This window comes from Neofelis nebulosa, chromosome 2 (assembly GCF_028018385.1).
Source record: "Neofelis nebulosa isolate mNeoNeb1 chromosome 2, mNeoNeb1.pri, whole genome shotgun sequence".
Lineage (NCBI taxonomy): Eukaryota > Metazoa > Chordata > Mammalia > Carnivora > Felidae > Neofelis > Neofelis nebulosa.
In genome coordinates this window covers 110,843,422-110,860,622 of record NC_080783.1, presented here as the reverse complement: position 1 = coordinate 110,860,622, position 17,201 = coordinate 110,843,422, and the positions used below count along the sequence as shown (strand labels likewise).

General features: G+C 54.7%; 1 protein-coding gene across 1 annotated transcript in view; it reads right to left on the bottom strand.

The window, feature by feature from the left end:
• The window catches only part of MYO7B (myosin VIIB), an 84,941-nt gene that overhangs the window by 37,765 nt on the left and 29,975 nt on the right, over positions 1-17,201 (bottom strand). Inside the window, exons 7-17 of the mRNA XM_058715637.1 lie at positions 15,951-16,093; positions 15,153-15,266; positions 13,539-13,692; positions 11,314-11,390; positions 10,068-10,187; positions 9,621-9,763; positions 7,391-7,601; positions 6,567-6,702; positions 4,293-4,456; positions 2,488-2,625; positions 494-646 (exon numbers count right to left, since the gene is read on the bottom strand). Coding sequence (XP_058571620.1) covers positions 494-646; positions 2,488-2,625; positions 4,293-4,456; positions 6,567-6,702; positions 7,391-7,601; positions 9,621-9,763; positions 10,068-10,187; positions 11,314-11,390; positions 13,539-13,692; positions 15,153-15,266; positions 15,951-16,093 — 1,553 coding nt within the window. The remainder of the gene's footprint in view (positions 1-493; positions 647-2,487; positions 2,626-4,292; positions 4,457-6,566; positions 6,703-7,390; positions 7,602-9,620; positions 9,764-10,067; positions 10,188-11,313; positions 11,391-13,538; positions 13,693-15,152; positions 15,267-15,950; positions 16,094-17,201) is intronic.

Sequence of the window (17,201 nt, the reverse complement as noted above, 5' to 3'; positions counted from 1 at the left end):
CACAGGCTCAAGGCACTTCTGAACAAGAGTGGGGCCAGGGGAGAGCCCAGACCCAGGAGCCTCGAGGCCACCACGCCTGGGGCCTCAGCGTGGCTATTGAGCACTTGGACAGCTCCAAGTGTAGGCAGCTGAGTGTTTGAGAAAGGATGGGAAGGACATCTTGCTCCAAACAGCAACCCCACCAGGGCATGATCTCGCCAGTGTTTGCTTTAAATGGCAGACAGCTCCTAGTACCAACATTTCGGCCACTAGCCTCATCCAGGGAGTGTGACACGGTGGGAGCCAACCCCTCCCTGTCTCCCAGGGCACCCAGGGAGTGAGAGATGGGGCTGGAGGAGATGAGAAGGAAGGGGGTCCAGGAAGGGGGCCTCAGCATCGGGAGGGCAGCTAGAGGACCCCCTTGAACCTGGGGGTTGGGGCACCCCTGAGGTCACTTACGCCTGTCAGGGCCAGCATGAGCAGGTGGGGGGCGGGGGGGGGGCGGGGCGAGCACCTGGAATCTCACGGCGCTGGGCAGCAACACACGAAACCTCTGGGAGAACGCGTCAAACGTGTACCGGATGGGGAAGCCCGACTTGCGGATGTACACCGTCTGCATCATGCCCGAGTAGCGCAGCTGCCGGATGCACAGCTCCCGGTCGAACAGCTGCGGGCGCACAGGTCAGAGGCCCACTTTCTGAACCGCTGCATGTGCTCGGTGCACCTGCCAGGGCGGCCCTCCCAACCACCCGGCTGTCCCCAGATAGGAGAGAACCCCACGATGCTTGCCTGAATCGCAGTGTATGCTTTAACCTGCAGACTCCTATTTTCCAGAGAGGAATTTGGACCCAAGTCGCTGAAAATTCGGTCCCGAGAGTATTTCCAAGCAGATGGAAGTCGGTAATATACAAACTGTGACTTCCACAAGAACACTAATACTTCCCTCATTCTCAGCATATGCAAAGTACTATGAATATAAAAGTTATTTGCATATGTCATGTGTAAAATGTTTTTAAATGCCCCACAACAATGCTCTCAAAGAAGTTTCCTTGCAGCCTTGCCTGTGCTGGGGTGGGCGCTGTCCCACCTCCCACACTCTAATGGAATGAAGAAACACATTTCCTACCTAGAGTCAGAAAGCATTGTAGCCAGCTTAGTTCCTCTTCCCCAGAGATGGGCATGGCTGATAGAGAGGAATTTGGACACGATGCTTTGAGCAGGGGAATGGGGTCTTCAGCCATGGCTCCAGACTCTGCATGGCTTAGCCGCAAGAGAGCCCCCCTCAACTTCCCAGCCAGGAGTGTCTGGGGACTAAGGGCACACCCTCGAATCTGGCAAGCCCACCAGCAGGCTGTTACCCACCTGGAAAGGCTGAGGGCCACAGAGCCAACTGCTCGTGGGGTCCAGGGCCACATGGCAGTTAGTCTTGGGCAACTAATTGGCTCCCATTTATTGAGCATTTCCAGTGGGCTCCATGTTTCTCATTTAATCTTTATAACTGCCCTACATAGTGGGGTACTTAGCTCCAATTTAAAGTTGAGGTGCCTGAGGCTCAGGGCCACACTGAGCAAGGTTCACCTTGAGCCTGTCTGGCCCCTCAGCCTGGCCTCCCCCTACACCCACATAGCAGCCACTGTCTCTGAGCCATGTCCCAGCTGGGGCTGCTGGAGAGACAGAAGCATCAGCCCCAGGCCCCGCCCACCTGTCCCTCAGTGCTGGAAGTGGGGTGGGGGATGAGGGCAGAGGGCCTCTGAGAGCACAGTTATTACCCAACATACAGGTGTTGTGCCTATAAGGGGGATACCTTCTGGATTTCCTGGGCCAGTCCCAATTTCATATAATTTTGTTCTATTCCAAAAATATGCTGCATTTAATGTAATATTAATTTTTTCCCCTTATAAGATTTTTTTGAGTCATTTCATCTCCTTTTAGATGTTATTTCCCAGTTTTGGGGAGTCCTGTATTTGAGCCTCTGGGTGTGATTCCCAAGCCTACAGATCCAGGGTCTTTTGGGTGGCAGGCTCCTACCCAGCACATATGCAGATAAAGCCACCCTCCAAAGAGCTGCTTGGCCTCAGGTCTTGGTGACAGCTAGCCAGCCTCTAACATCCTAGTATGGGTTGCTGCCTTTCTGAGCCAGGTTTACACACGCAGATGTGCCAAAAACATCATGTATAGGCCTTGCTGCCCCCATAGGTTGGCAGGATTCTGACTTTACAGGAGAGAAAACGGGCTCAGAGAAGCAGAGCACCGGCCAAGTGCAAACAGCTGGTGAATGGCAGGCCAGAGACAGCAGAGGTCTGGTTATCCAAAGCCCTGCCAGTCACTGACCTTAGAGTGGCCTAGACTGGTCACCTTGCCTCAGTGTCCCCATCTGTAAAATGGGGACAGACAGCTCTAATGCTAGCCAGGCCCTGGTAAAGGAGTGACATGACTCTAGATGCCATTAGACTCATCCAGTGGGTGCTCCCTCCCTCCTCGTGTGTGCCCCCAGCCCCCCCTCATTACCAGTGGCTTCTTGTACTCGTTGGGTTTGATGCAGCGGATGAAGTAGGGCTGGCAGCTGGTCAGGATTTTCATCAGCTGGTCTAGGGACTTCTTGAACTGGCCTGCCAGGGTGGAGGGCTGCTTGCCAGAGTCTGCAGACTGCAAGCAGAAGCACAGGTACAAGCGGGGCGCTGGGGGGCTCGGCCTGGGGCACAGCTGACCCAGAGGAGGGCTCCTGCCAACATCCCACAGATAGGCAGGGCTGTGTTCACTCAGCCCCTCCCTTACTGGCCCACCATAGGTTCTGGTGAGCAAGACAGGGCCAGGCGTCCTGCCTAGAGGTGGGGTCCCCCACGTGGGGTGTACAGGATCATGCACCAGCGTGAGAAACCATGTGAGACCTGACAACACTCCCTTTTTACCTCACCCTTCCACATTTTCAGTTCTTGTGTCGGTTTTGTTTTTAAAACATGTTTTATACTGCACATTGTAAGCATTGTAGTAAAGGTATATAGTTTTAAAACAAATGTATTGAAACTATGGATGCAGGAGAAAACAAGCCCTAGTGTGTGTTTTGTGCAATGCCTGATCTTTTGTGCAATGCTCCCTGATCAAACCCTCTCCGAGTCAAATGCAACTGAACGAAGGCAGGTACTGCCAAATGGCAGCAATTGGAGACACGTGGCAACACTTTTGAGACAAGAAAGCCACCACTGGCACCTTACAGGAACAATGGGCAGCATTTTCCTGTTGTCCAGGTTGGTGAAATAATGTGCATTCCCCCCCATGTCCTCCTGACATGCTCCAGGGGCCCCACGGTGGCCGGGACAAGCCTATACTCTGGCCTTGCTGTGGAGAGTGTAGCCTAACTCAGTGATGCAGAAGGTATGGGCTGGTCCCAGCTGGTTCCGGACGTGGGCAAGTCCTGCACCACCTCAGGGCTCCTTGGTGCCTTCCTGGGCTCTGAGGTCTCAGGAGAGGCCGCCTACAGAGGGTAGGGTGGGGCATGATATGATGAGAGGTCAAGGGCACCTCAGTGTGGCCAGAACGGAATGCAAGGCACAGGGGGCAGGTTCCTCTGCCTACACCCCAAGTTCCCGAGCTACTCCTGGGCCCATCTCCCTGCCCCTTGGTGGGGGAGTTCCTCATTAGACGATTCATGGGCCTTTTCTGGAACAGTCACTCTTGAGGGATGGAGATGTGGCAGGGAGTGGGTAGGCAGACCCTCACCCTGCCAGGACATCCTAGGCTGCCCTGGGGAGCACTAAGGGCTCCCTGCTGCCCACCTCCCTGGCCGGTGGCCCGTAGTGCTGCCCCTGCCACACCACACACCCCACACCACACACACACACCACATACATACCATACACACACCGCATCCCACATACATCACACAAAACGCACTCCACACACCCCACACCACACGCACATATACCAAATAACCACACACACCACACCCACCACACATACGCCCCAGAGACACCACACAAAACGCATACGGCATGCACACACACCACACAATACATACACCATGCACATACCCAACACATACATAGAGACCAATCTAGAAACATAATATTAACACCAGCAGATGTGCCTCCACCAGACCACCACACACTCAGAAGCAGGCCTGTCAATGTGAACCTGTCCCCTTACCACTGCCCACACAGCAACCCCTCACTCCTGATTTTCGCTCACTTCTGGGCCCTGACTGAGCAACTGAGACCCAGGTGATAGGTCTTCCCTGTGTGTGCCTGTCTGACCCCTGAGGCCCTAAGGGCTGAGAGACCCAGGAGGCACTGGCAGGGCCACCCACGGGAGACCACCTTGAAAAGCTGGCTCCCTGCCTTTGCCCGGATGATGGTCCCGTGGCCCATCTTGGTCCCTGCTGACTCCAGCTTGAATATCTCCTTCAGGAACTTGTTCTCGGAGGAATAGACCAGGGTGAGGATATCTGTGCTCAGCACGTCTCGATTCTTTTCCAGGAAGCCTGTGGGGGAAGCAGAGCCCACTCGCCAGCCCAGTTCAGCCATCACCACAGACCCACAGGGGAAGGGGAGGGCAGCAGGGTGGGGACTCTGGTCACACCAGGAGGCCTGAAGGAGTCCCTGCCGAAGCCGCCCTCTCCATCCTTCCCTTGACCTCCCTGTCCGGCCAGCAGGGACCCCCTGTACCCAGGCCTGCACTCATCTCTGCCCAGTGTGTCACACCCACCTCTAAACCCTCTGACCCCCACACCCGCCATCCCCTCCACAACTCCTATCGAATCCACTGCCAGTCCTTCTGCCCGAACCATCCCTCTGATCACAGCCCACCACTCTGCCCGCTGTCCCACCCTTCCTGGCTCGTGGCCCAGACTGTCCTGCCCAGTGCTGCCTGCCCAAATACTTCCTCTGCTGTCCTGTCACCACAGCATGCCTTCCTCGTCTCCTCCTTCCTTGTCCCCCGGGGCCCCTGTGGCCTTGTACCCCACTGGCACAGAGTTACCCTCAGAGGCCCCAGCCCTCCCACACCTCCAGCCCCCGCTGGCCACTCCTGGCCACTCTTCATTCCTCAGGCACCCACGCCAGCTCTGGCTCATTCTTCAAGACCGGCTCAAGCATGGTCTATTCCAGGAGGCTCCCCAGGGCCCTCCTCAGGGCTCCCCTGGCCTCTGTGTGACCTTTCTCATGGGCTCTACTGCTCAGTTCAAGGGTGGGTCGAGGACTTTCCCTTTCCTTCACCACCCCACCCCCTCTGCTGGGTGCACCACAGGAGTGGGACAGGAGTGATTGGTGATCCCGTTCCCTCAACACCCCAGCCCTCGCTGTCACTGTAACTGCCAGGTGTACTCTGGAGCTGACCAGCAGCCACCGGGGACCGTATGTCCCTTCAGGGTACAGTCTAGATTTCCCTGCAGTGAAATGTCTGAGGGCTCCCCTCGGGGCTCTGGCCCACTAAAGTTCCGGGTGACCTTGGGCAAATCTGATTCAGGCAGCTACTTATTCATATAAAGGAGCTAGAAAAGGAAAGCAGGAGAAGGAGATTGTGAAGAAGCCTCCTGCCCCCACCGATAAGTCCTGAAAATCTGGCAGCCTGGTAACATCCAGGGAGCTTGCAGTCTGCAGGGGCCTCTCCTGCCCTCGCCCCAGAGCCGACACAGCGCCGGGAGGATCTGTGCATCCACCTGCCCCAGCTGGCCAGTCTGGCTGCTTCCAAGCCCCTGCTCTTCCTGAGAGCCCAAAATGGAAGAGGGAAAGGAATTCAGACTGCTGTGTCTTACTGGCTCCAAGGATGGGGCATGGCTTACTGATTAGGAGGTCCTGAGGGCACATTTCCCTCCTCATTAGGAATTTAAATTGCACAGGTCTTGGGGGTGAATGTGTGCCTTTAGGCGGAGTGTGCATGAACCTGTGTGTGCGCTCTGACAGAAGAGGTTTAGATTTGTTTTTTTAATGTTTATTTATTTTTGAGAGACAGAGCATGAGTGGGGGAGGAGCAGAGAGAGGGAGACACAGAATCCAAAGCAAGCTCCAGGCTCTGAGCTGTCAGCACAGAGCCCAATGGGGGGCTCGAACTCATGAACAGTGAGATCATGACCTGAGCTGAAGTCAGACACTTAACCAGCTGAGCTGCCCAGGCGCCCCTGACAGAAGAGGTTTAGGAACCAAGCATGTCTGTGGTTGCTAAGGCAGACCTGAGGGCCTGGAGCCCCCAGCCCCTCTACCAGCCCTGCTCTGGGGTTCTGGAAGGTCCTGCTAGGACCAGGGCCACCTCCAGCCTGAAGACTGAGAATCCATAAATTAAGGAGGGGCGGTGTTATGGGCTGAGTTGCATCGTCTGCCCCTAGCCCCCATCCACACATTGCAGCCCTAACCCCAGGACCTCAGAATGTGACCATATGTAGAGATGGGGCCTTTACAGAGGTGATTAAGTTAACATGAGCCTATTAGGTGGCCCTCATCCAATATGAGTGGTGCCAACAAACCATGTCCATTCCATTCCCTTTGTCCCATTGCCAGCTCTGCAAAATGACCTTGTCCTCTCAGCCTCCTTCCCACAGCCCCCCTGGAATGGTCCAGATCTGGAAGGGAAGGGAAGTGGACAGGAGCTGCACCTACCTTCTGTCTGGTAGTACACCTCACCAGCAAAGTGCGCAATGCCAAATCTGGCGTCGTGGATATTCTTGGGCTGCAGGTAAGCCTTGTTGTTGGCATGGACACTGTTCAGTTTTTGCAGCATGGTGGTATCAGTTCCCTGGAAGAAGGCACACGCCCTGTGGGCTGACGTCCCAGAGTCCAGCCATGCACGGGAGGTCAGCTGGCACAGCCACAGGGCTTCGGGGCTTCCTCACAGGGGCAGAGCAGCTCAGCTCAGAATGACTGAGGACCCTTCTAACAGACGGGAAACTGCCACTCAGGGGTTGGTGACTAGTCTCTATAAATGAGGGCTGAGCTGGGAGCAGAGATCGGGTCTGCTGACCTCCACGGCTGGCTCTCCGGCTCCACCCTTCCCTACCGTTGTCCAGGTACCTGGCCCTGGCTTCACCCTTCTCTGGACTCAGATTGCTTTGAAAGTCTAGGGACTTTCCTAGGACAGGCAGAGCACCTTGAGGGCGAGAAGGCAAGCATTTCCATCTCTTGTACCCTCTGCAGCTCTAGGCCCACGAGTGCTTAGGAAGCCCCTCTTAGGGTGAGTTCTTGGATGTGAATAAACAGTGACTGTGATGTCATGCTGCTGGGGAGTGGGAGCGAGGCTGGAGTCAGGAGGCCTTCCTGTAGGAGGTGAAACTCGCAGGAGAGGAGGTTGCCCGGGTTGGGGCTGGTCTGCTAATGCCTGACAGAGGTTTCCGCAACCCAGGGGACCCAGGAGAGTTTCCCCACCTCAAGGGTGAGACCTGTGAGTGGGGCTCTCCACCCGAGGGTGGGTGGGCTCAGGGACACACCTGGGGGAAGTGGCTCTCTTCGTCCAGGAGGGAGATGATGCTCATGGGCTTGAGGGCCAGCAGGTCCAGGGTGGGGCGATTGTCACTGTACTGGATGTAGTCCCAGGCGATGCCCTCCGAGAGGTACTCCTCCTGCTCCATGGTGAACACATGCTGCACAAAGAACTGCTGCAGGTGCTCATTGGCAAAATTGATGCAGAGCTGCTCGAAGCTGTGGAGGGAGCGCCGCCCCCGCAGGAGGGGCCCGGTCAGCCTGTCCCTGTCGTCGCCGGCAGGATCCGCGGAGCTGCAGGCCGCTTGCACCCAGCCTTCCGCGTAGCCTGCGGGTGCTCATCCCCATACACACGTACACGCAGTCTCTACCCTCCCCCTTCTCTCGTCTCCGCCACCATCACCCGCTCCAGCCCCTGGCAAACAGACCTAGAGACCTTGGTCAAGAGCCGAGCCTTGGGGGACCACGTGACCCGTAGCAGCCCCACCCCAAGGGGCACAAGGCCCCAGTATTGAGGGCCGAGGGCCGGGCTCCTCTGCATCAGCAAGAATCCTTACTCCCGCTCGGGCCTCCAGCTATTCTTCCTCCCCGCTTCCCATCTCAGGTCGGCGCCTCCAATCATCACCCCCCCCACTCCCCCCCACGCCCCCCCTACCCCCTGGATTCACAAACCAAGGAGTCACACCTGACACCTCTGTCTCCTCCCTTCCCAGTTCCAACTGTCTGCCAGAGTCGGGCCCCCTCACTCCAACACAGCACCCTGCTCTGCTGACTTTGTTCCCACACTGCAGCCGGGGCCCAGGCCCCTCACTCACCATCCAGAGCACAGCCGCGGCCTCCTGCGGGCTCTCCCCACATCCCCATCTCACACACTATGTGGCGGGCTCTCTGGCCAGCAGCCCCGCTGTCCCCCTGCTTCCAATCCCCTCTTTTCAGATCCCCACAGTGAACAGTGCACATAGAACAGTGCAAAGCCTTGCTATGTCTCTGAGAGTGGCCTGGGTCGCTGCAGGCTCCTTCCTGCGGTGCTGTGAAGGCACCCACTTCTCCCCGGCCTGAGTGGTCACATGTTTGCTGCCTCCCTCCTCTCCTTCCTCATTACCCAGCTCATTGTGTTCATCCCTTGGGCCTTTCTTCCTCCGGATGGGTTGCCCACTTATGCAAAACCTCACCGTTCCTGAGACTGGTTGTTCAACGTCTGTTAACCCGGGAGGTGAGGGGACAGGTCCACCGTGTGCCCCACTCCCAGCATGCAGCCTGGAGAGCACTCAGTGGCCACCTACAGGAAGGGACTGGTGCCCTGTCACAGACCCAGCTCAGGGCTCCCTCAGGGAGGGGCCCCTGCATAAATGACCGGATCCCCCACAACCACCTCTAAGGCAGCCAAGGTGCTTGGTCGGCTCAGCTGTCGCTCCTAGGGACAAAAACCGATGATCTGAATCACACCTGACTTTCCTGTGCCTGAAAGCTGCCATTGCCCTGGGCTTAGCCAGCCCTGCCCATCCCCCCAGCGCACTGAGCAGGCCTGTGCCCTGCCTGCCCCGCTGGTCCGGGAGGCAGCAATCCCAGCGTGCTCTTGCTTGCTTGTCCTAATTTTCCTCCTTGGACATCCTCCTGCCACTCAACAGCGCCCCAGGGCATCACTTGTCCTTATTTGACTCCGCTGCCTGACTCCCTTCAGCGCCCTGTCGCCCCCTTCCCCGGTCCTCATCACAGTCCCAGCTAGGCATCGCTTTTCTGACCTGCCTCTTGCCTCCAGCTCGTGGGCCTCCAGTCTGGGCTGCTGGGACATTGGGACACAGGGCCAGAGGTGTCCTGCCTTGCCTGACCCTTGCCAAACTCAAAAGTCAGGGATGGTCACAAATCTCCTACCTTCCTTTCCCCGTTACTAGTAGGGTATCCCACCAACGAAGCAGTTGGATCAGGGCTAGCAATTTCCATGTTCACCCCTGCCTCACGTGATAATTCACTTCAGTTCATTAGGAGAGCAGATGGCTCAAGAGGGGTGACAGATGCTGGGCTGCAGCCTGACTCTTGGGGAGGCCTTTAGCTATGTGGCCTTCTCTAGATGTGCAGGGGGAGTCAGGGGGAGGCACACAGACCATCTCACTGCAGACACATCCGGGCCTGCAGAGCAGTCCCATGGCGGAGGAAGGGTTACCCTCCAGCTTGCTCAGCTAGACAGGACCCAAGCCGATCTCCCATTCTCTGAAAGCAGGTGAACTGAGAACTTCATACCTATTATTCTGGAAATTTTCAAAACCAAATATGTCCAGGAGGCCGATGGCCCTTCGCACATTTTTGGGGTCCTGGGCAGGTGGAGTGAAAATTGCAGCATTGATTTTCTTGACAATCCACAGGAAGAGGTGCCCGTAAATGCCCTGAGGAGACATGGGGGAAAGCCCACAGGCTTTGAAGCATAAGAGGAAGGCTGGCTCTTATCTCTAAGTTCACCGGCAAAGGCTGCACCCACACTGGATATCCTGGACCTGCTGAGGGGTGTTATCCCTACTTATAGGCAAGAACCCGAAGCCCAAAGAGGCTAGAAAGCCCACAGTCACCTGGCAGGTGACTGGCAGTCAGGACCAGCCCAGCCATTGCCACTCTTTCCTGTTCTCTACCTGCAGGGCAAGGAGCCTTGTTCAACACACAGACACGGGGGCCCCTTCTCCCACAGCTCTGTACCTTGACAAAGGCGTCCCTCCGGTCTGCAGCCTGGGTGATGTTCAGGGGCCTGGTGACAAACTCCCCTCGGATGACGATGGAATGCTTGATCAGACAGTCCCGGAGTGCCTGCCACTTCACCTGAAAAGGCAGGTGAGGCCTGGCATCATGGCTGATGTGGCGGGGCCTGGCTCCTTGGCTCTGACCTACTAGTCTTGTTTTCTCCCATGACCAAACACCCTAGGCCCAAGACTTGACGGTGGGAGATGCCTATGGGGCTGTGCAAGAGGGCTGGGCCAGATGGAGACCAGAGTCAGGGTCCCTGGGCAGGCCCAGGCCCAGCATCAGTCTGAGCACTGGGGTGTTAGAGTGTTCCGGAAGGATACACAACCTGGATGGGTCCTGGGCTTGCTGGCTGCTTGGATTACCAGCTGTGTGCTGGTCTCCTGGGGGCCGGGGAAGGGGCTGGTGCCATAAGCAGACCTTGGAGAACAGTGGGCGGAGAGAGTTCTGAGGCCAGGTGACTGGCATCTGGATGGACCCCAACTGAAGCCATTCCTGCCTGGGGGCTGAAGGCCTAAGGGAACAGGAGGATTCTGGATGGGCCAGTCCTCTCACCATGCAGGGAAGACTGAGCCAGCAAGAACCCAAAGTTTCTAAGAACCCTGAACAAATTAAGAATATTAGCAGCAAAATGTGATTGCTTTGTTTGTTTGCTTGCTTCAATTCTATTAATTTCCCACCAGAACTGTCAACAGGGTGTGACATGGAGGAAGTTATAATGTTCCCAGGGCAGAGATGTGTCTCCAGCCAGGGCCTGCCATCCTTCCTCCAAGCGAGGCTCCACTTTCCCAGAATAGCACAACTCCGGAAGGCAGGGGCTTATTGAGGCAGGCAGGGAAGGTCCAGTGTAAGGGCACTGGGCCATGTGGCCGTGTGGGGGGAGCTTGGGGACTGGGTGGGGTGGGTAGTGAGGATCCTGAGTGAAGGCCCCTGAAGAGCAGGGGGGACATGGGGAAGAGGGAAGAGACGTGTGTTAAAGCTGAACTGATCATTTTGTTAAAGATTAGCTCACACTGCTTTCCACCCCCAGTGTCTGCAGAGCCAGATGGGTTCAGGGGTTGAGCTGAGAGTCTGGGAGAGGAGTTGGGGGGAAGGAGTGGGAGCCTGGGGAGGGTTATGACAATCAGGAGTCAGGTGGCTGTGAGCCCAGACCCCTGGGGCCCCTCACAGAAATGGAAGCTGGCAGACACAATGGCCAGCCTACCTCCAGCAACTTCAGCACGATGGGAAAGGCAGGCGTCTCCATCACATCAGAGGAGTCCAGGTTCTCGAAGACTGCGGCTGTGGAGAGAAGCAGTAACCCGGATTAGCAAGGCAGCCGAAGTGATGGATCAGGGGTCCCAGTAGGGCCTGGCCTGGGCAGTCACAGATCCACCTATTAGGGGCAACTGTTCCTGGATGTGGGGCACCACCTCTCCCAGGCCCTCTCTGTGGGAGCCAATGTCCCTGGTGATTACCAGCCCCTTAGCTGTGAAGGAGTGTAACAGACTACTTCCCCCTCCACTCAGTGAGGTCGTAGCCCTGGGTCAAAGTGAAGTTTGAAGAAAAGAGGGCTTATTTGGAGGGAGAAGGCTGGTGCTGGTGTGGGCAGGATGGGGTCTACTAAAGAGAAAGATGAGCCATCAGCCCCCTTCAATCCACTCTGCTGTCCATGGAGATCCAGGCATCATTTATTCATTCAGTCAAATAAGCGGACATCCACAGAGCGTCACTATAAAAGCCAGGTCCAGTCCCCTTGCAGAGGTTTCCTGACCGGCCCCTCCTAGCCTCAATCCCCTTCTCTGAGGCAACCTCCACGTCAGGGCTGCTGGGGGTGGGGGGGGGAGGAAGTGTCGTTTCTGTACGTATATATTTTCTCTTTTTTAAACTTGAAAAAATTATAAAATAAAGCATTCACATAAAAAAGTGTATAGAACCCCAAGGCGTGTTATAATAAATAATGATTAAGTCAACACTGTGTATCCACTACTACTGCCAAGATACAAAGCCTGGACAACATCCGAAGCTCTCATGGTCCTTTCTTGCTAAGACCACGTTCCTCCCCACTCACTAATGGAAACCACTTCCTTGCTTTCCATTATCCTTTTACTACCTAAATATGAGTCCTTAACAGCATTTAATCTCACCTGTGTTTAAATTTTGTTAAGTGTGATCTAATCGAACGTCTGTTCTATAAGACCTGCATTCTTTTGTGCCTGGTCCCATGTCCTCGACACCACATTTGTAATACTCTTCCAGGTCCAGATGCCCCCTGTGTGTGTGTCAGCACCCATCTGTCACCAGCAGAAATGCCAGTGTGGTGGATAGATTACACGGGCAGAACAACAACTCTCCTGGAGTAGATTTCCTTATATGGTGTGAGAGAGGGGTCCAAGTTCATGTTTTCCACATGGACATCCAACAGTTTACTGAAAAGTCTGTCCTTTCCTCACTGTTCTGTGAATCGGTGTCCTTCATGAATTCTAGAACCAACCATAGTTCCTTCCAATGCTGCCTCTGCCCCATTCTTTCTCTCTTTTCCTTTAGTACACCAATTAAAGATGTGCTATAACTTCTCACTGTGTCCTCCATATCTCCTACTCTCTCTTATATATTTTCCATCCTTCTGTATCTCCATGCTGTGTTCCAGCTTCTCCTCTAGCTCACACACTCCCTCTCCATGTATATAAAACTGGCTGTTAAAACCATCCATTGAGTTCTGCATTTTGGTCTTTTTTTTTTTTAATTTTTCAATTTCTACAAAGTTCCTTTTAAAATATATAATGTCACATTTTCTATTTCCAGTTTCATGTCTAAATTTTCAAGCTTGGCTTTTTCTTTTCTTGAACATAGCAAGCATAGCTGCTTTATGGTTTGTGTCCAATAACCCCAAACATCTGAAGTCTTTGTGGCTCTATTTCTATTGTCTGTTATCTCTGCTGATTCTCACTCACAATATCTTGTTTCCTCACTCCTATCTATCCCCAGCTGCATGTGAGATGCTGTGTTTGAAAAATTGTTTAAAGTAATAATTTGTAATCAAAATTGGTGCCAGTTTCCTCCCGAGAAGGAAGGATCCATCAGATGCTTGGAGGCACTAACGGGCCAGGTCACCCTAATGCCCAGACCACCCAGATGCCTACAAATGGACTTGTACATTCATGCATGACTCTGTTTACTCTGGTTCACCCTTATCCTCAGGGGGTAGCCCTGTAGGGTCCCAGCTAAAACTGGGGGACTGATCAGAGTTTTCATCTTCAGGGGGCCCTAAGCTTTGACATCTTCCCTGTCACACCGTGAGACCTCCAAAATCATAGCTACAATTTTCAATGCATTTTCCCAGGACAGGGTTAGACTATGTGAGAACTCCCAGAGACTTCTTCCTCCTCCTGTTCCAGTCCCTCCAGTCTTCCTCCCCAGGGGGTACAGTTTGAGCAGACACAGCATTACCCATGAACTCCACGTTGCCCAGGTGGAGAATGGCTGCCAGCAGCTTGCTGAGGTCCCAGTTCTCCGAGTCAGAGAACATGAGAATCTTCATGGCAGAGCGCACGTGGGCATAGTCCTTGGCGTCGTTGAGACCCTCACAGGAGGTGCAGTTTCCCTGTAAGATTGGGCACCTCAACATTCTGGGGGCCACCCCACACCCCACCTCCTCCATCACAGGGCTAGTAAGGCAGAGATGTGTCAGGGACTCAGCCAAAGGCCCCTAAGAAGTGACACTTCACAGGCTCTAGGTGGACTCTGAGAGGCCAGCTGGAGAGGCTCCAGCTCAGAAAATACACAGAATTATTTCCAGAGGCAGAATCATGGTAACATAGACACAGCAGCCAGCAATGGCAGTTGGAAGCTGTGTGGCCTCAGCCAAACCGTTGATCTTCTTTGAGTCCCTATTTGTCACCCATCCCTGGGGAATCCTGCAAGTTCAATGCTTTAACAAACACCTTCCAAAGCTCCCCATGTACCAGGCCCTGTGCTACTTGGTGGGAATTCACAAATGGAGAGGCCTAGCCCTGTGTGGGATGCCGTGCATCCAAGAAGGGAGGCAGGAAGCAAATGATGGTGTCATACGCTGTTACAGGTGCTGCTGAGACCAAAGAGGGCTAGGACAACCCTATGGGGAAGTGGGGAAAAGCTTCCTGGCGAAAGCACACGCTGTACTTCATAGCACCACAGGAAGAGGGCAGTGTAGGCAGAGAATAGCCGGAGCTAGGCTGCGGAGGCAGCGGCGGGGCTGGCAAGGAAGCGGGGGTCATATGGGGAGAAGTGGAGGGATGATGGGGATCTGGAGGTGCTTGGAAACCACGCCAAGGAGCCACAGGGAGGCCCCTGCGGAATGGCAGTCAGAGACAGGATCTGTCAGACTTGCACCGTGGAAGGAAGGTCTGCAGAAAGGATGATAGATTAGAGGTCAAGTCTGGTGATGGGAGGATGCTGGAGGAAACTACCACCGTGATCTGGGAAAGAAATGAGGAAGGCCTTCAGGCAGTGAACGTAGGAGAGAGGGGCTAGGCAGAGGAGATTCAAGAGGCAGAACTCTGCCATCCCCTTCTCAACAAATGGGCCGGATGGCCGCATGCGCCGCACTGTTCCAGGCGTGGGGGTGCAGCCCAAAGCAAGAGCAACTCCCTGCTTTGCTGGAGTTCAAGTTCTCAGGCACCTACAAGGATGGACGACTGGAAATGGGTGGATGAAATCGAGGAAGGAGAGGTGCGGCTACGACTCTCTGTCACCACCAGGGCCTCTGACCGCTTGAACCAGAGAGAGCTGAGGTTCGTGGAGAGGGACTAGGAGTTCAACAGAAAATGAGGAAACACACGAGCAAAAGGAAGGCCTTGACAGTCACAAAAACAGAAGGCTGGAGTGGAGGATGGAAAAAGGGAGCCCTCAATCCCCGCCGCAGGGCTTTTCTGTGGCTGCAAACCCCAGGTGTAGCAGGAACCAGCCTTCCTTCTTCTTCTTGCTTTTGCTCTTGGGAGGCTGGGTGGGGCAGTGCTGTCAGGTTTGGGGAGGGAGAGGTGGGCAGGGAGGGCAGGGGCGGGGTGAGAGGGGGGTGGGCCTCACCATCGTCAGGTAGTGGTACTCGGAGGGCGTCCCCAGGCTCAGCAGCTGCTTCTCCTCAGCGCTCATCCCCTGGAGCATGCAGTAGAAGATGTGGTAGTTCCGCTCCTCGGGGGCCTGGTGGGGAAGGCGGTCCAGAGAGCCTGTAAGCATCCCCCACCCCCAGGCCACCCAGCTGCCTCCAGCCCTGTCCCAGCTTCTGCTCCAAGGTCTGTCAACCAGATGTGGCTCTGGCATTGACCTGAGGGACGTTGGGTTTGGCAGATGTCCCCATCTTGGGCTTCCAAGGTCAGCTCTTGCCCACAGCCCTGGGCTAAAGGCCACTCTTCACAAACTCCTGGCTCCCAGGGGCTTCCCTGCATCTCCACTGCTCCTCCCAGCCACGAGGTCAGCTTGCCTAAGTCGCAAGCCAGGGAGTGATGCCAGGATCCAGATCCTTAGCTCAGGACTGGCCTGGCCTTAGAATTAATTCTAGGAGAGGTAAGTAGTAAGCACCAAACAATGTAGAACATGATGTGGATGGAAAATTCAAAACAGAAAATCCTATGATTTCTTCTTCTTGAATACTGGGAAAGGACCATCATTACCCAATTCTAGGGGTCCTTGGCCCATCTCAGGGTAAGTACAGTGGCAACAAACTAAGACCTCTGAAGGTCTGTGGCAGGGGTGGGAAGGGGGGTGTCCCTGGAGAGGCGTGAGAGTGATGGAAGGGAACCTGTCATAAAAGCCTCTTCATCCCGACTCCCAGCCCTGGGGTGGGCGGAGGTTCCCCAGGACCAGTGCAGCAGAGGGAGTCCTCACCTGCCGGCAGACCCGGGACTTCTCCAGGAGAAACTGCTCGATGCGTGCACCCTCGATGACCCCGCTAGGATTGAAGTGGATGTCGATATACTTCCCAAAGCGGCTTGAGTTATCATTTCGGATTGTCTTGGCATTTCCGAAGGCTGAAAGTCAGAGGGTGATGCCCATGATGGGAGCAGAGAGGGGGAAATTTACTTTTAGTGGGATCATCTGGGAAAGCTTCTTAAGCCCAGAGTTGAAGGATTGGGTAGCATTGCACTGGAGGGTGGTGGCAGCCAAGAGTGTGCTGAGGGGAAGACAAAGTGCAAGTAAAGGTGCAAGTGTCGGTAAGCATGGGGTGTGCTCACAGAGCGGGAAATTTGGCTGGAGCATAAAATATAGAGGAAAGCAGTGGAAGACAGACGGAACCAGTTAGTAGCATAGAGCCTTGAATGCCGGGCTAAGATGTTTGGAATTAGTCTGTGGGTGATGGGGGAGGCAGGAAACCTTCTGAGGGAGTATGGGAACAGATTTGCATTTTGGAAAGATTGCTCAGGCTGAAGGGCAGGGGCTGGGAGGGCAAGCTGGCAGGGACAAGGCTCAGATGGGGGGGGTCACACCAGAAGGCATTTGGATTGCAGCATGACTGAAGGTGCGTTTTTATAGAGCTGTTTCTGCGAGCTTCTCGGACATGACCCACAATAAGAAAGACCCTTTGCAATGAGTCTCAGTGAATACACACCCCCACCTATACATGTAATTAAAAGAAAATATTCAGTACTGGTTCTGATCAAGAGCTGTGCACTGGGGTATTTTCTCTTCTATGCTATTTAATTTGTCCTAAAAGACCAGGGTGCCTGGGTGGCTCAGCTGGTTGAGCATCCGACTTTGGCTCAGGTCATGATCTCATGGTCTGTGAATTTGAGCCCCGCGTCAGGTTCTGTGCTGACAGCTCGGAGCCTGGAGCCTGCTTTGGATTCTGTGTCTCCCTCTCTCTGCCCATCCCCTGCTTGTGCTCTGTCTCTCCTCTCCTCTCCTCTCCTCTCCTCTCCTCTCCTCTCCTCTCCTCTCCTCTCCTCTCCTCCTTTCTCTCTCTCTCTCTCAAAATAATAAACATTAAAAAAATTTTTTTAATTTATAATTTGTCCTAAAAGACTGATTTCAAGACTCATTGGTGGGTTGGGTTGCAGTTTGAAAATACCACCATCCATCATTAGTACCAAGAGAAGAAGGAAAAAGAGTCCTTGGTCTCTCCCCCTTGAGGAATCCCAA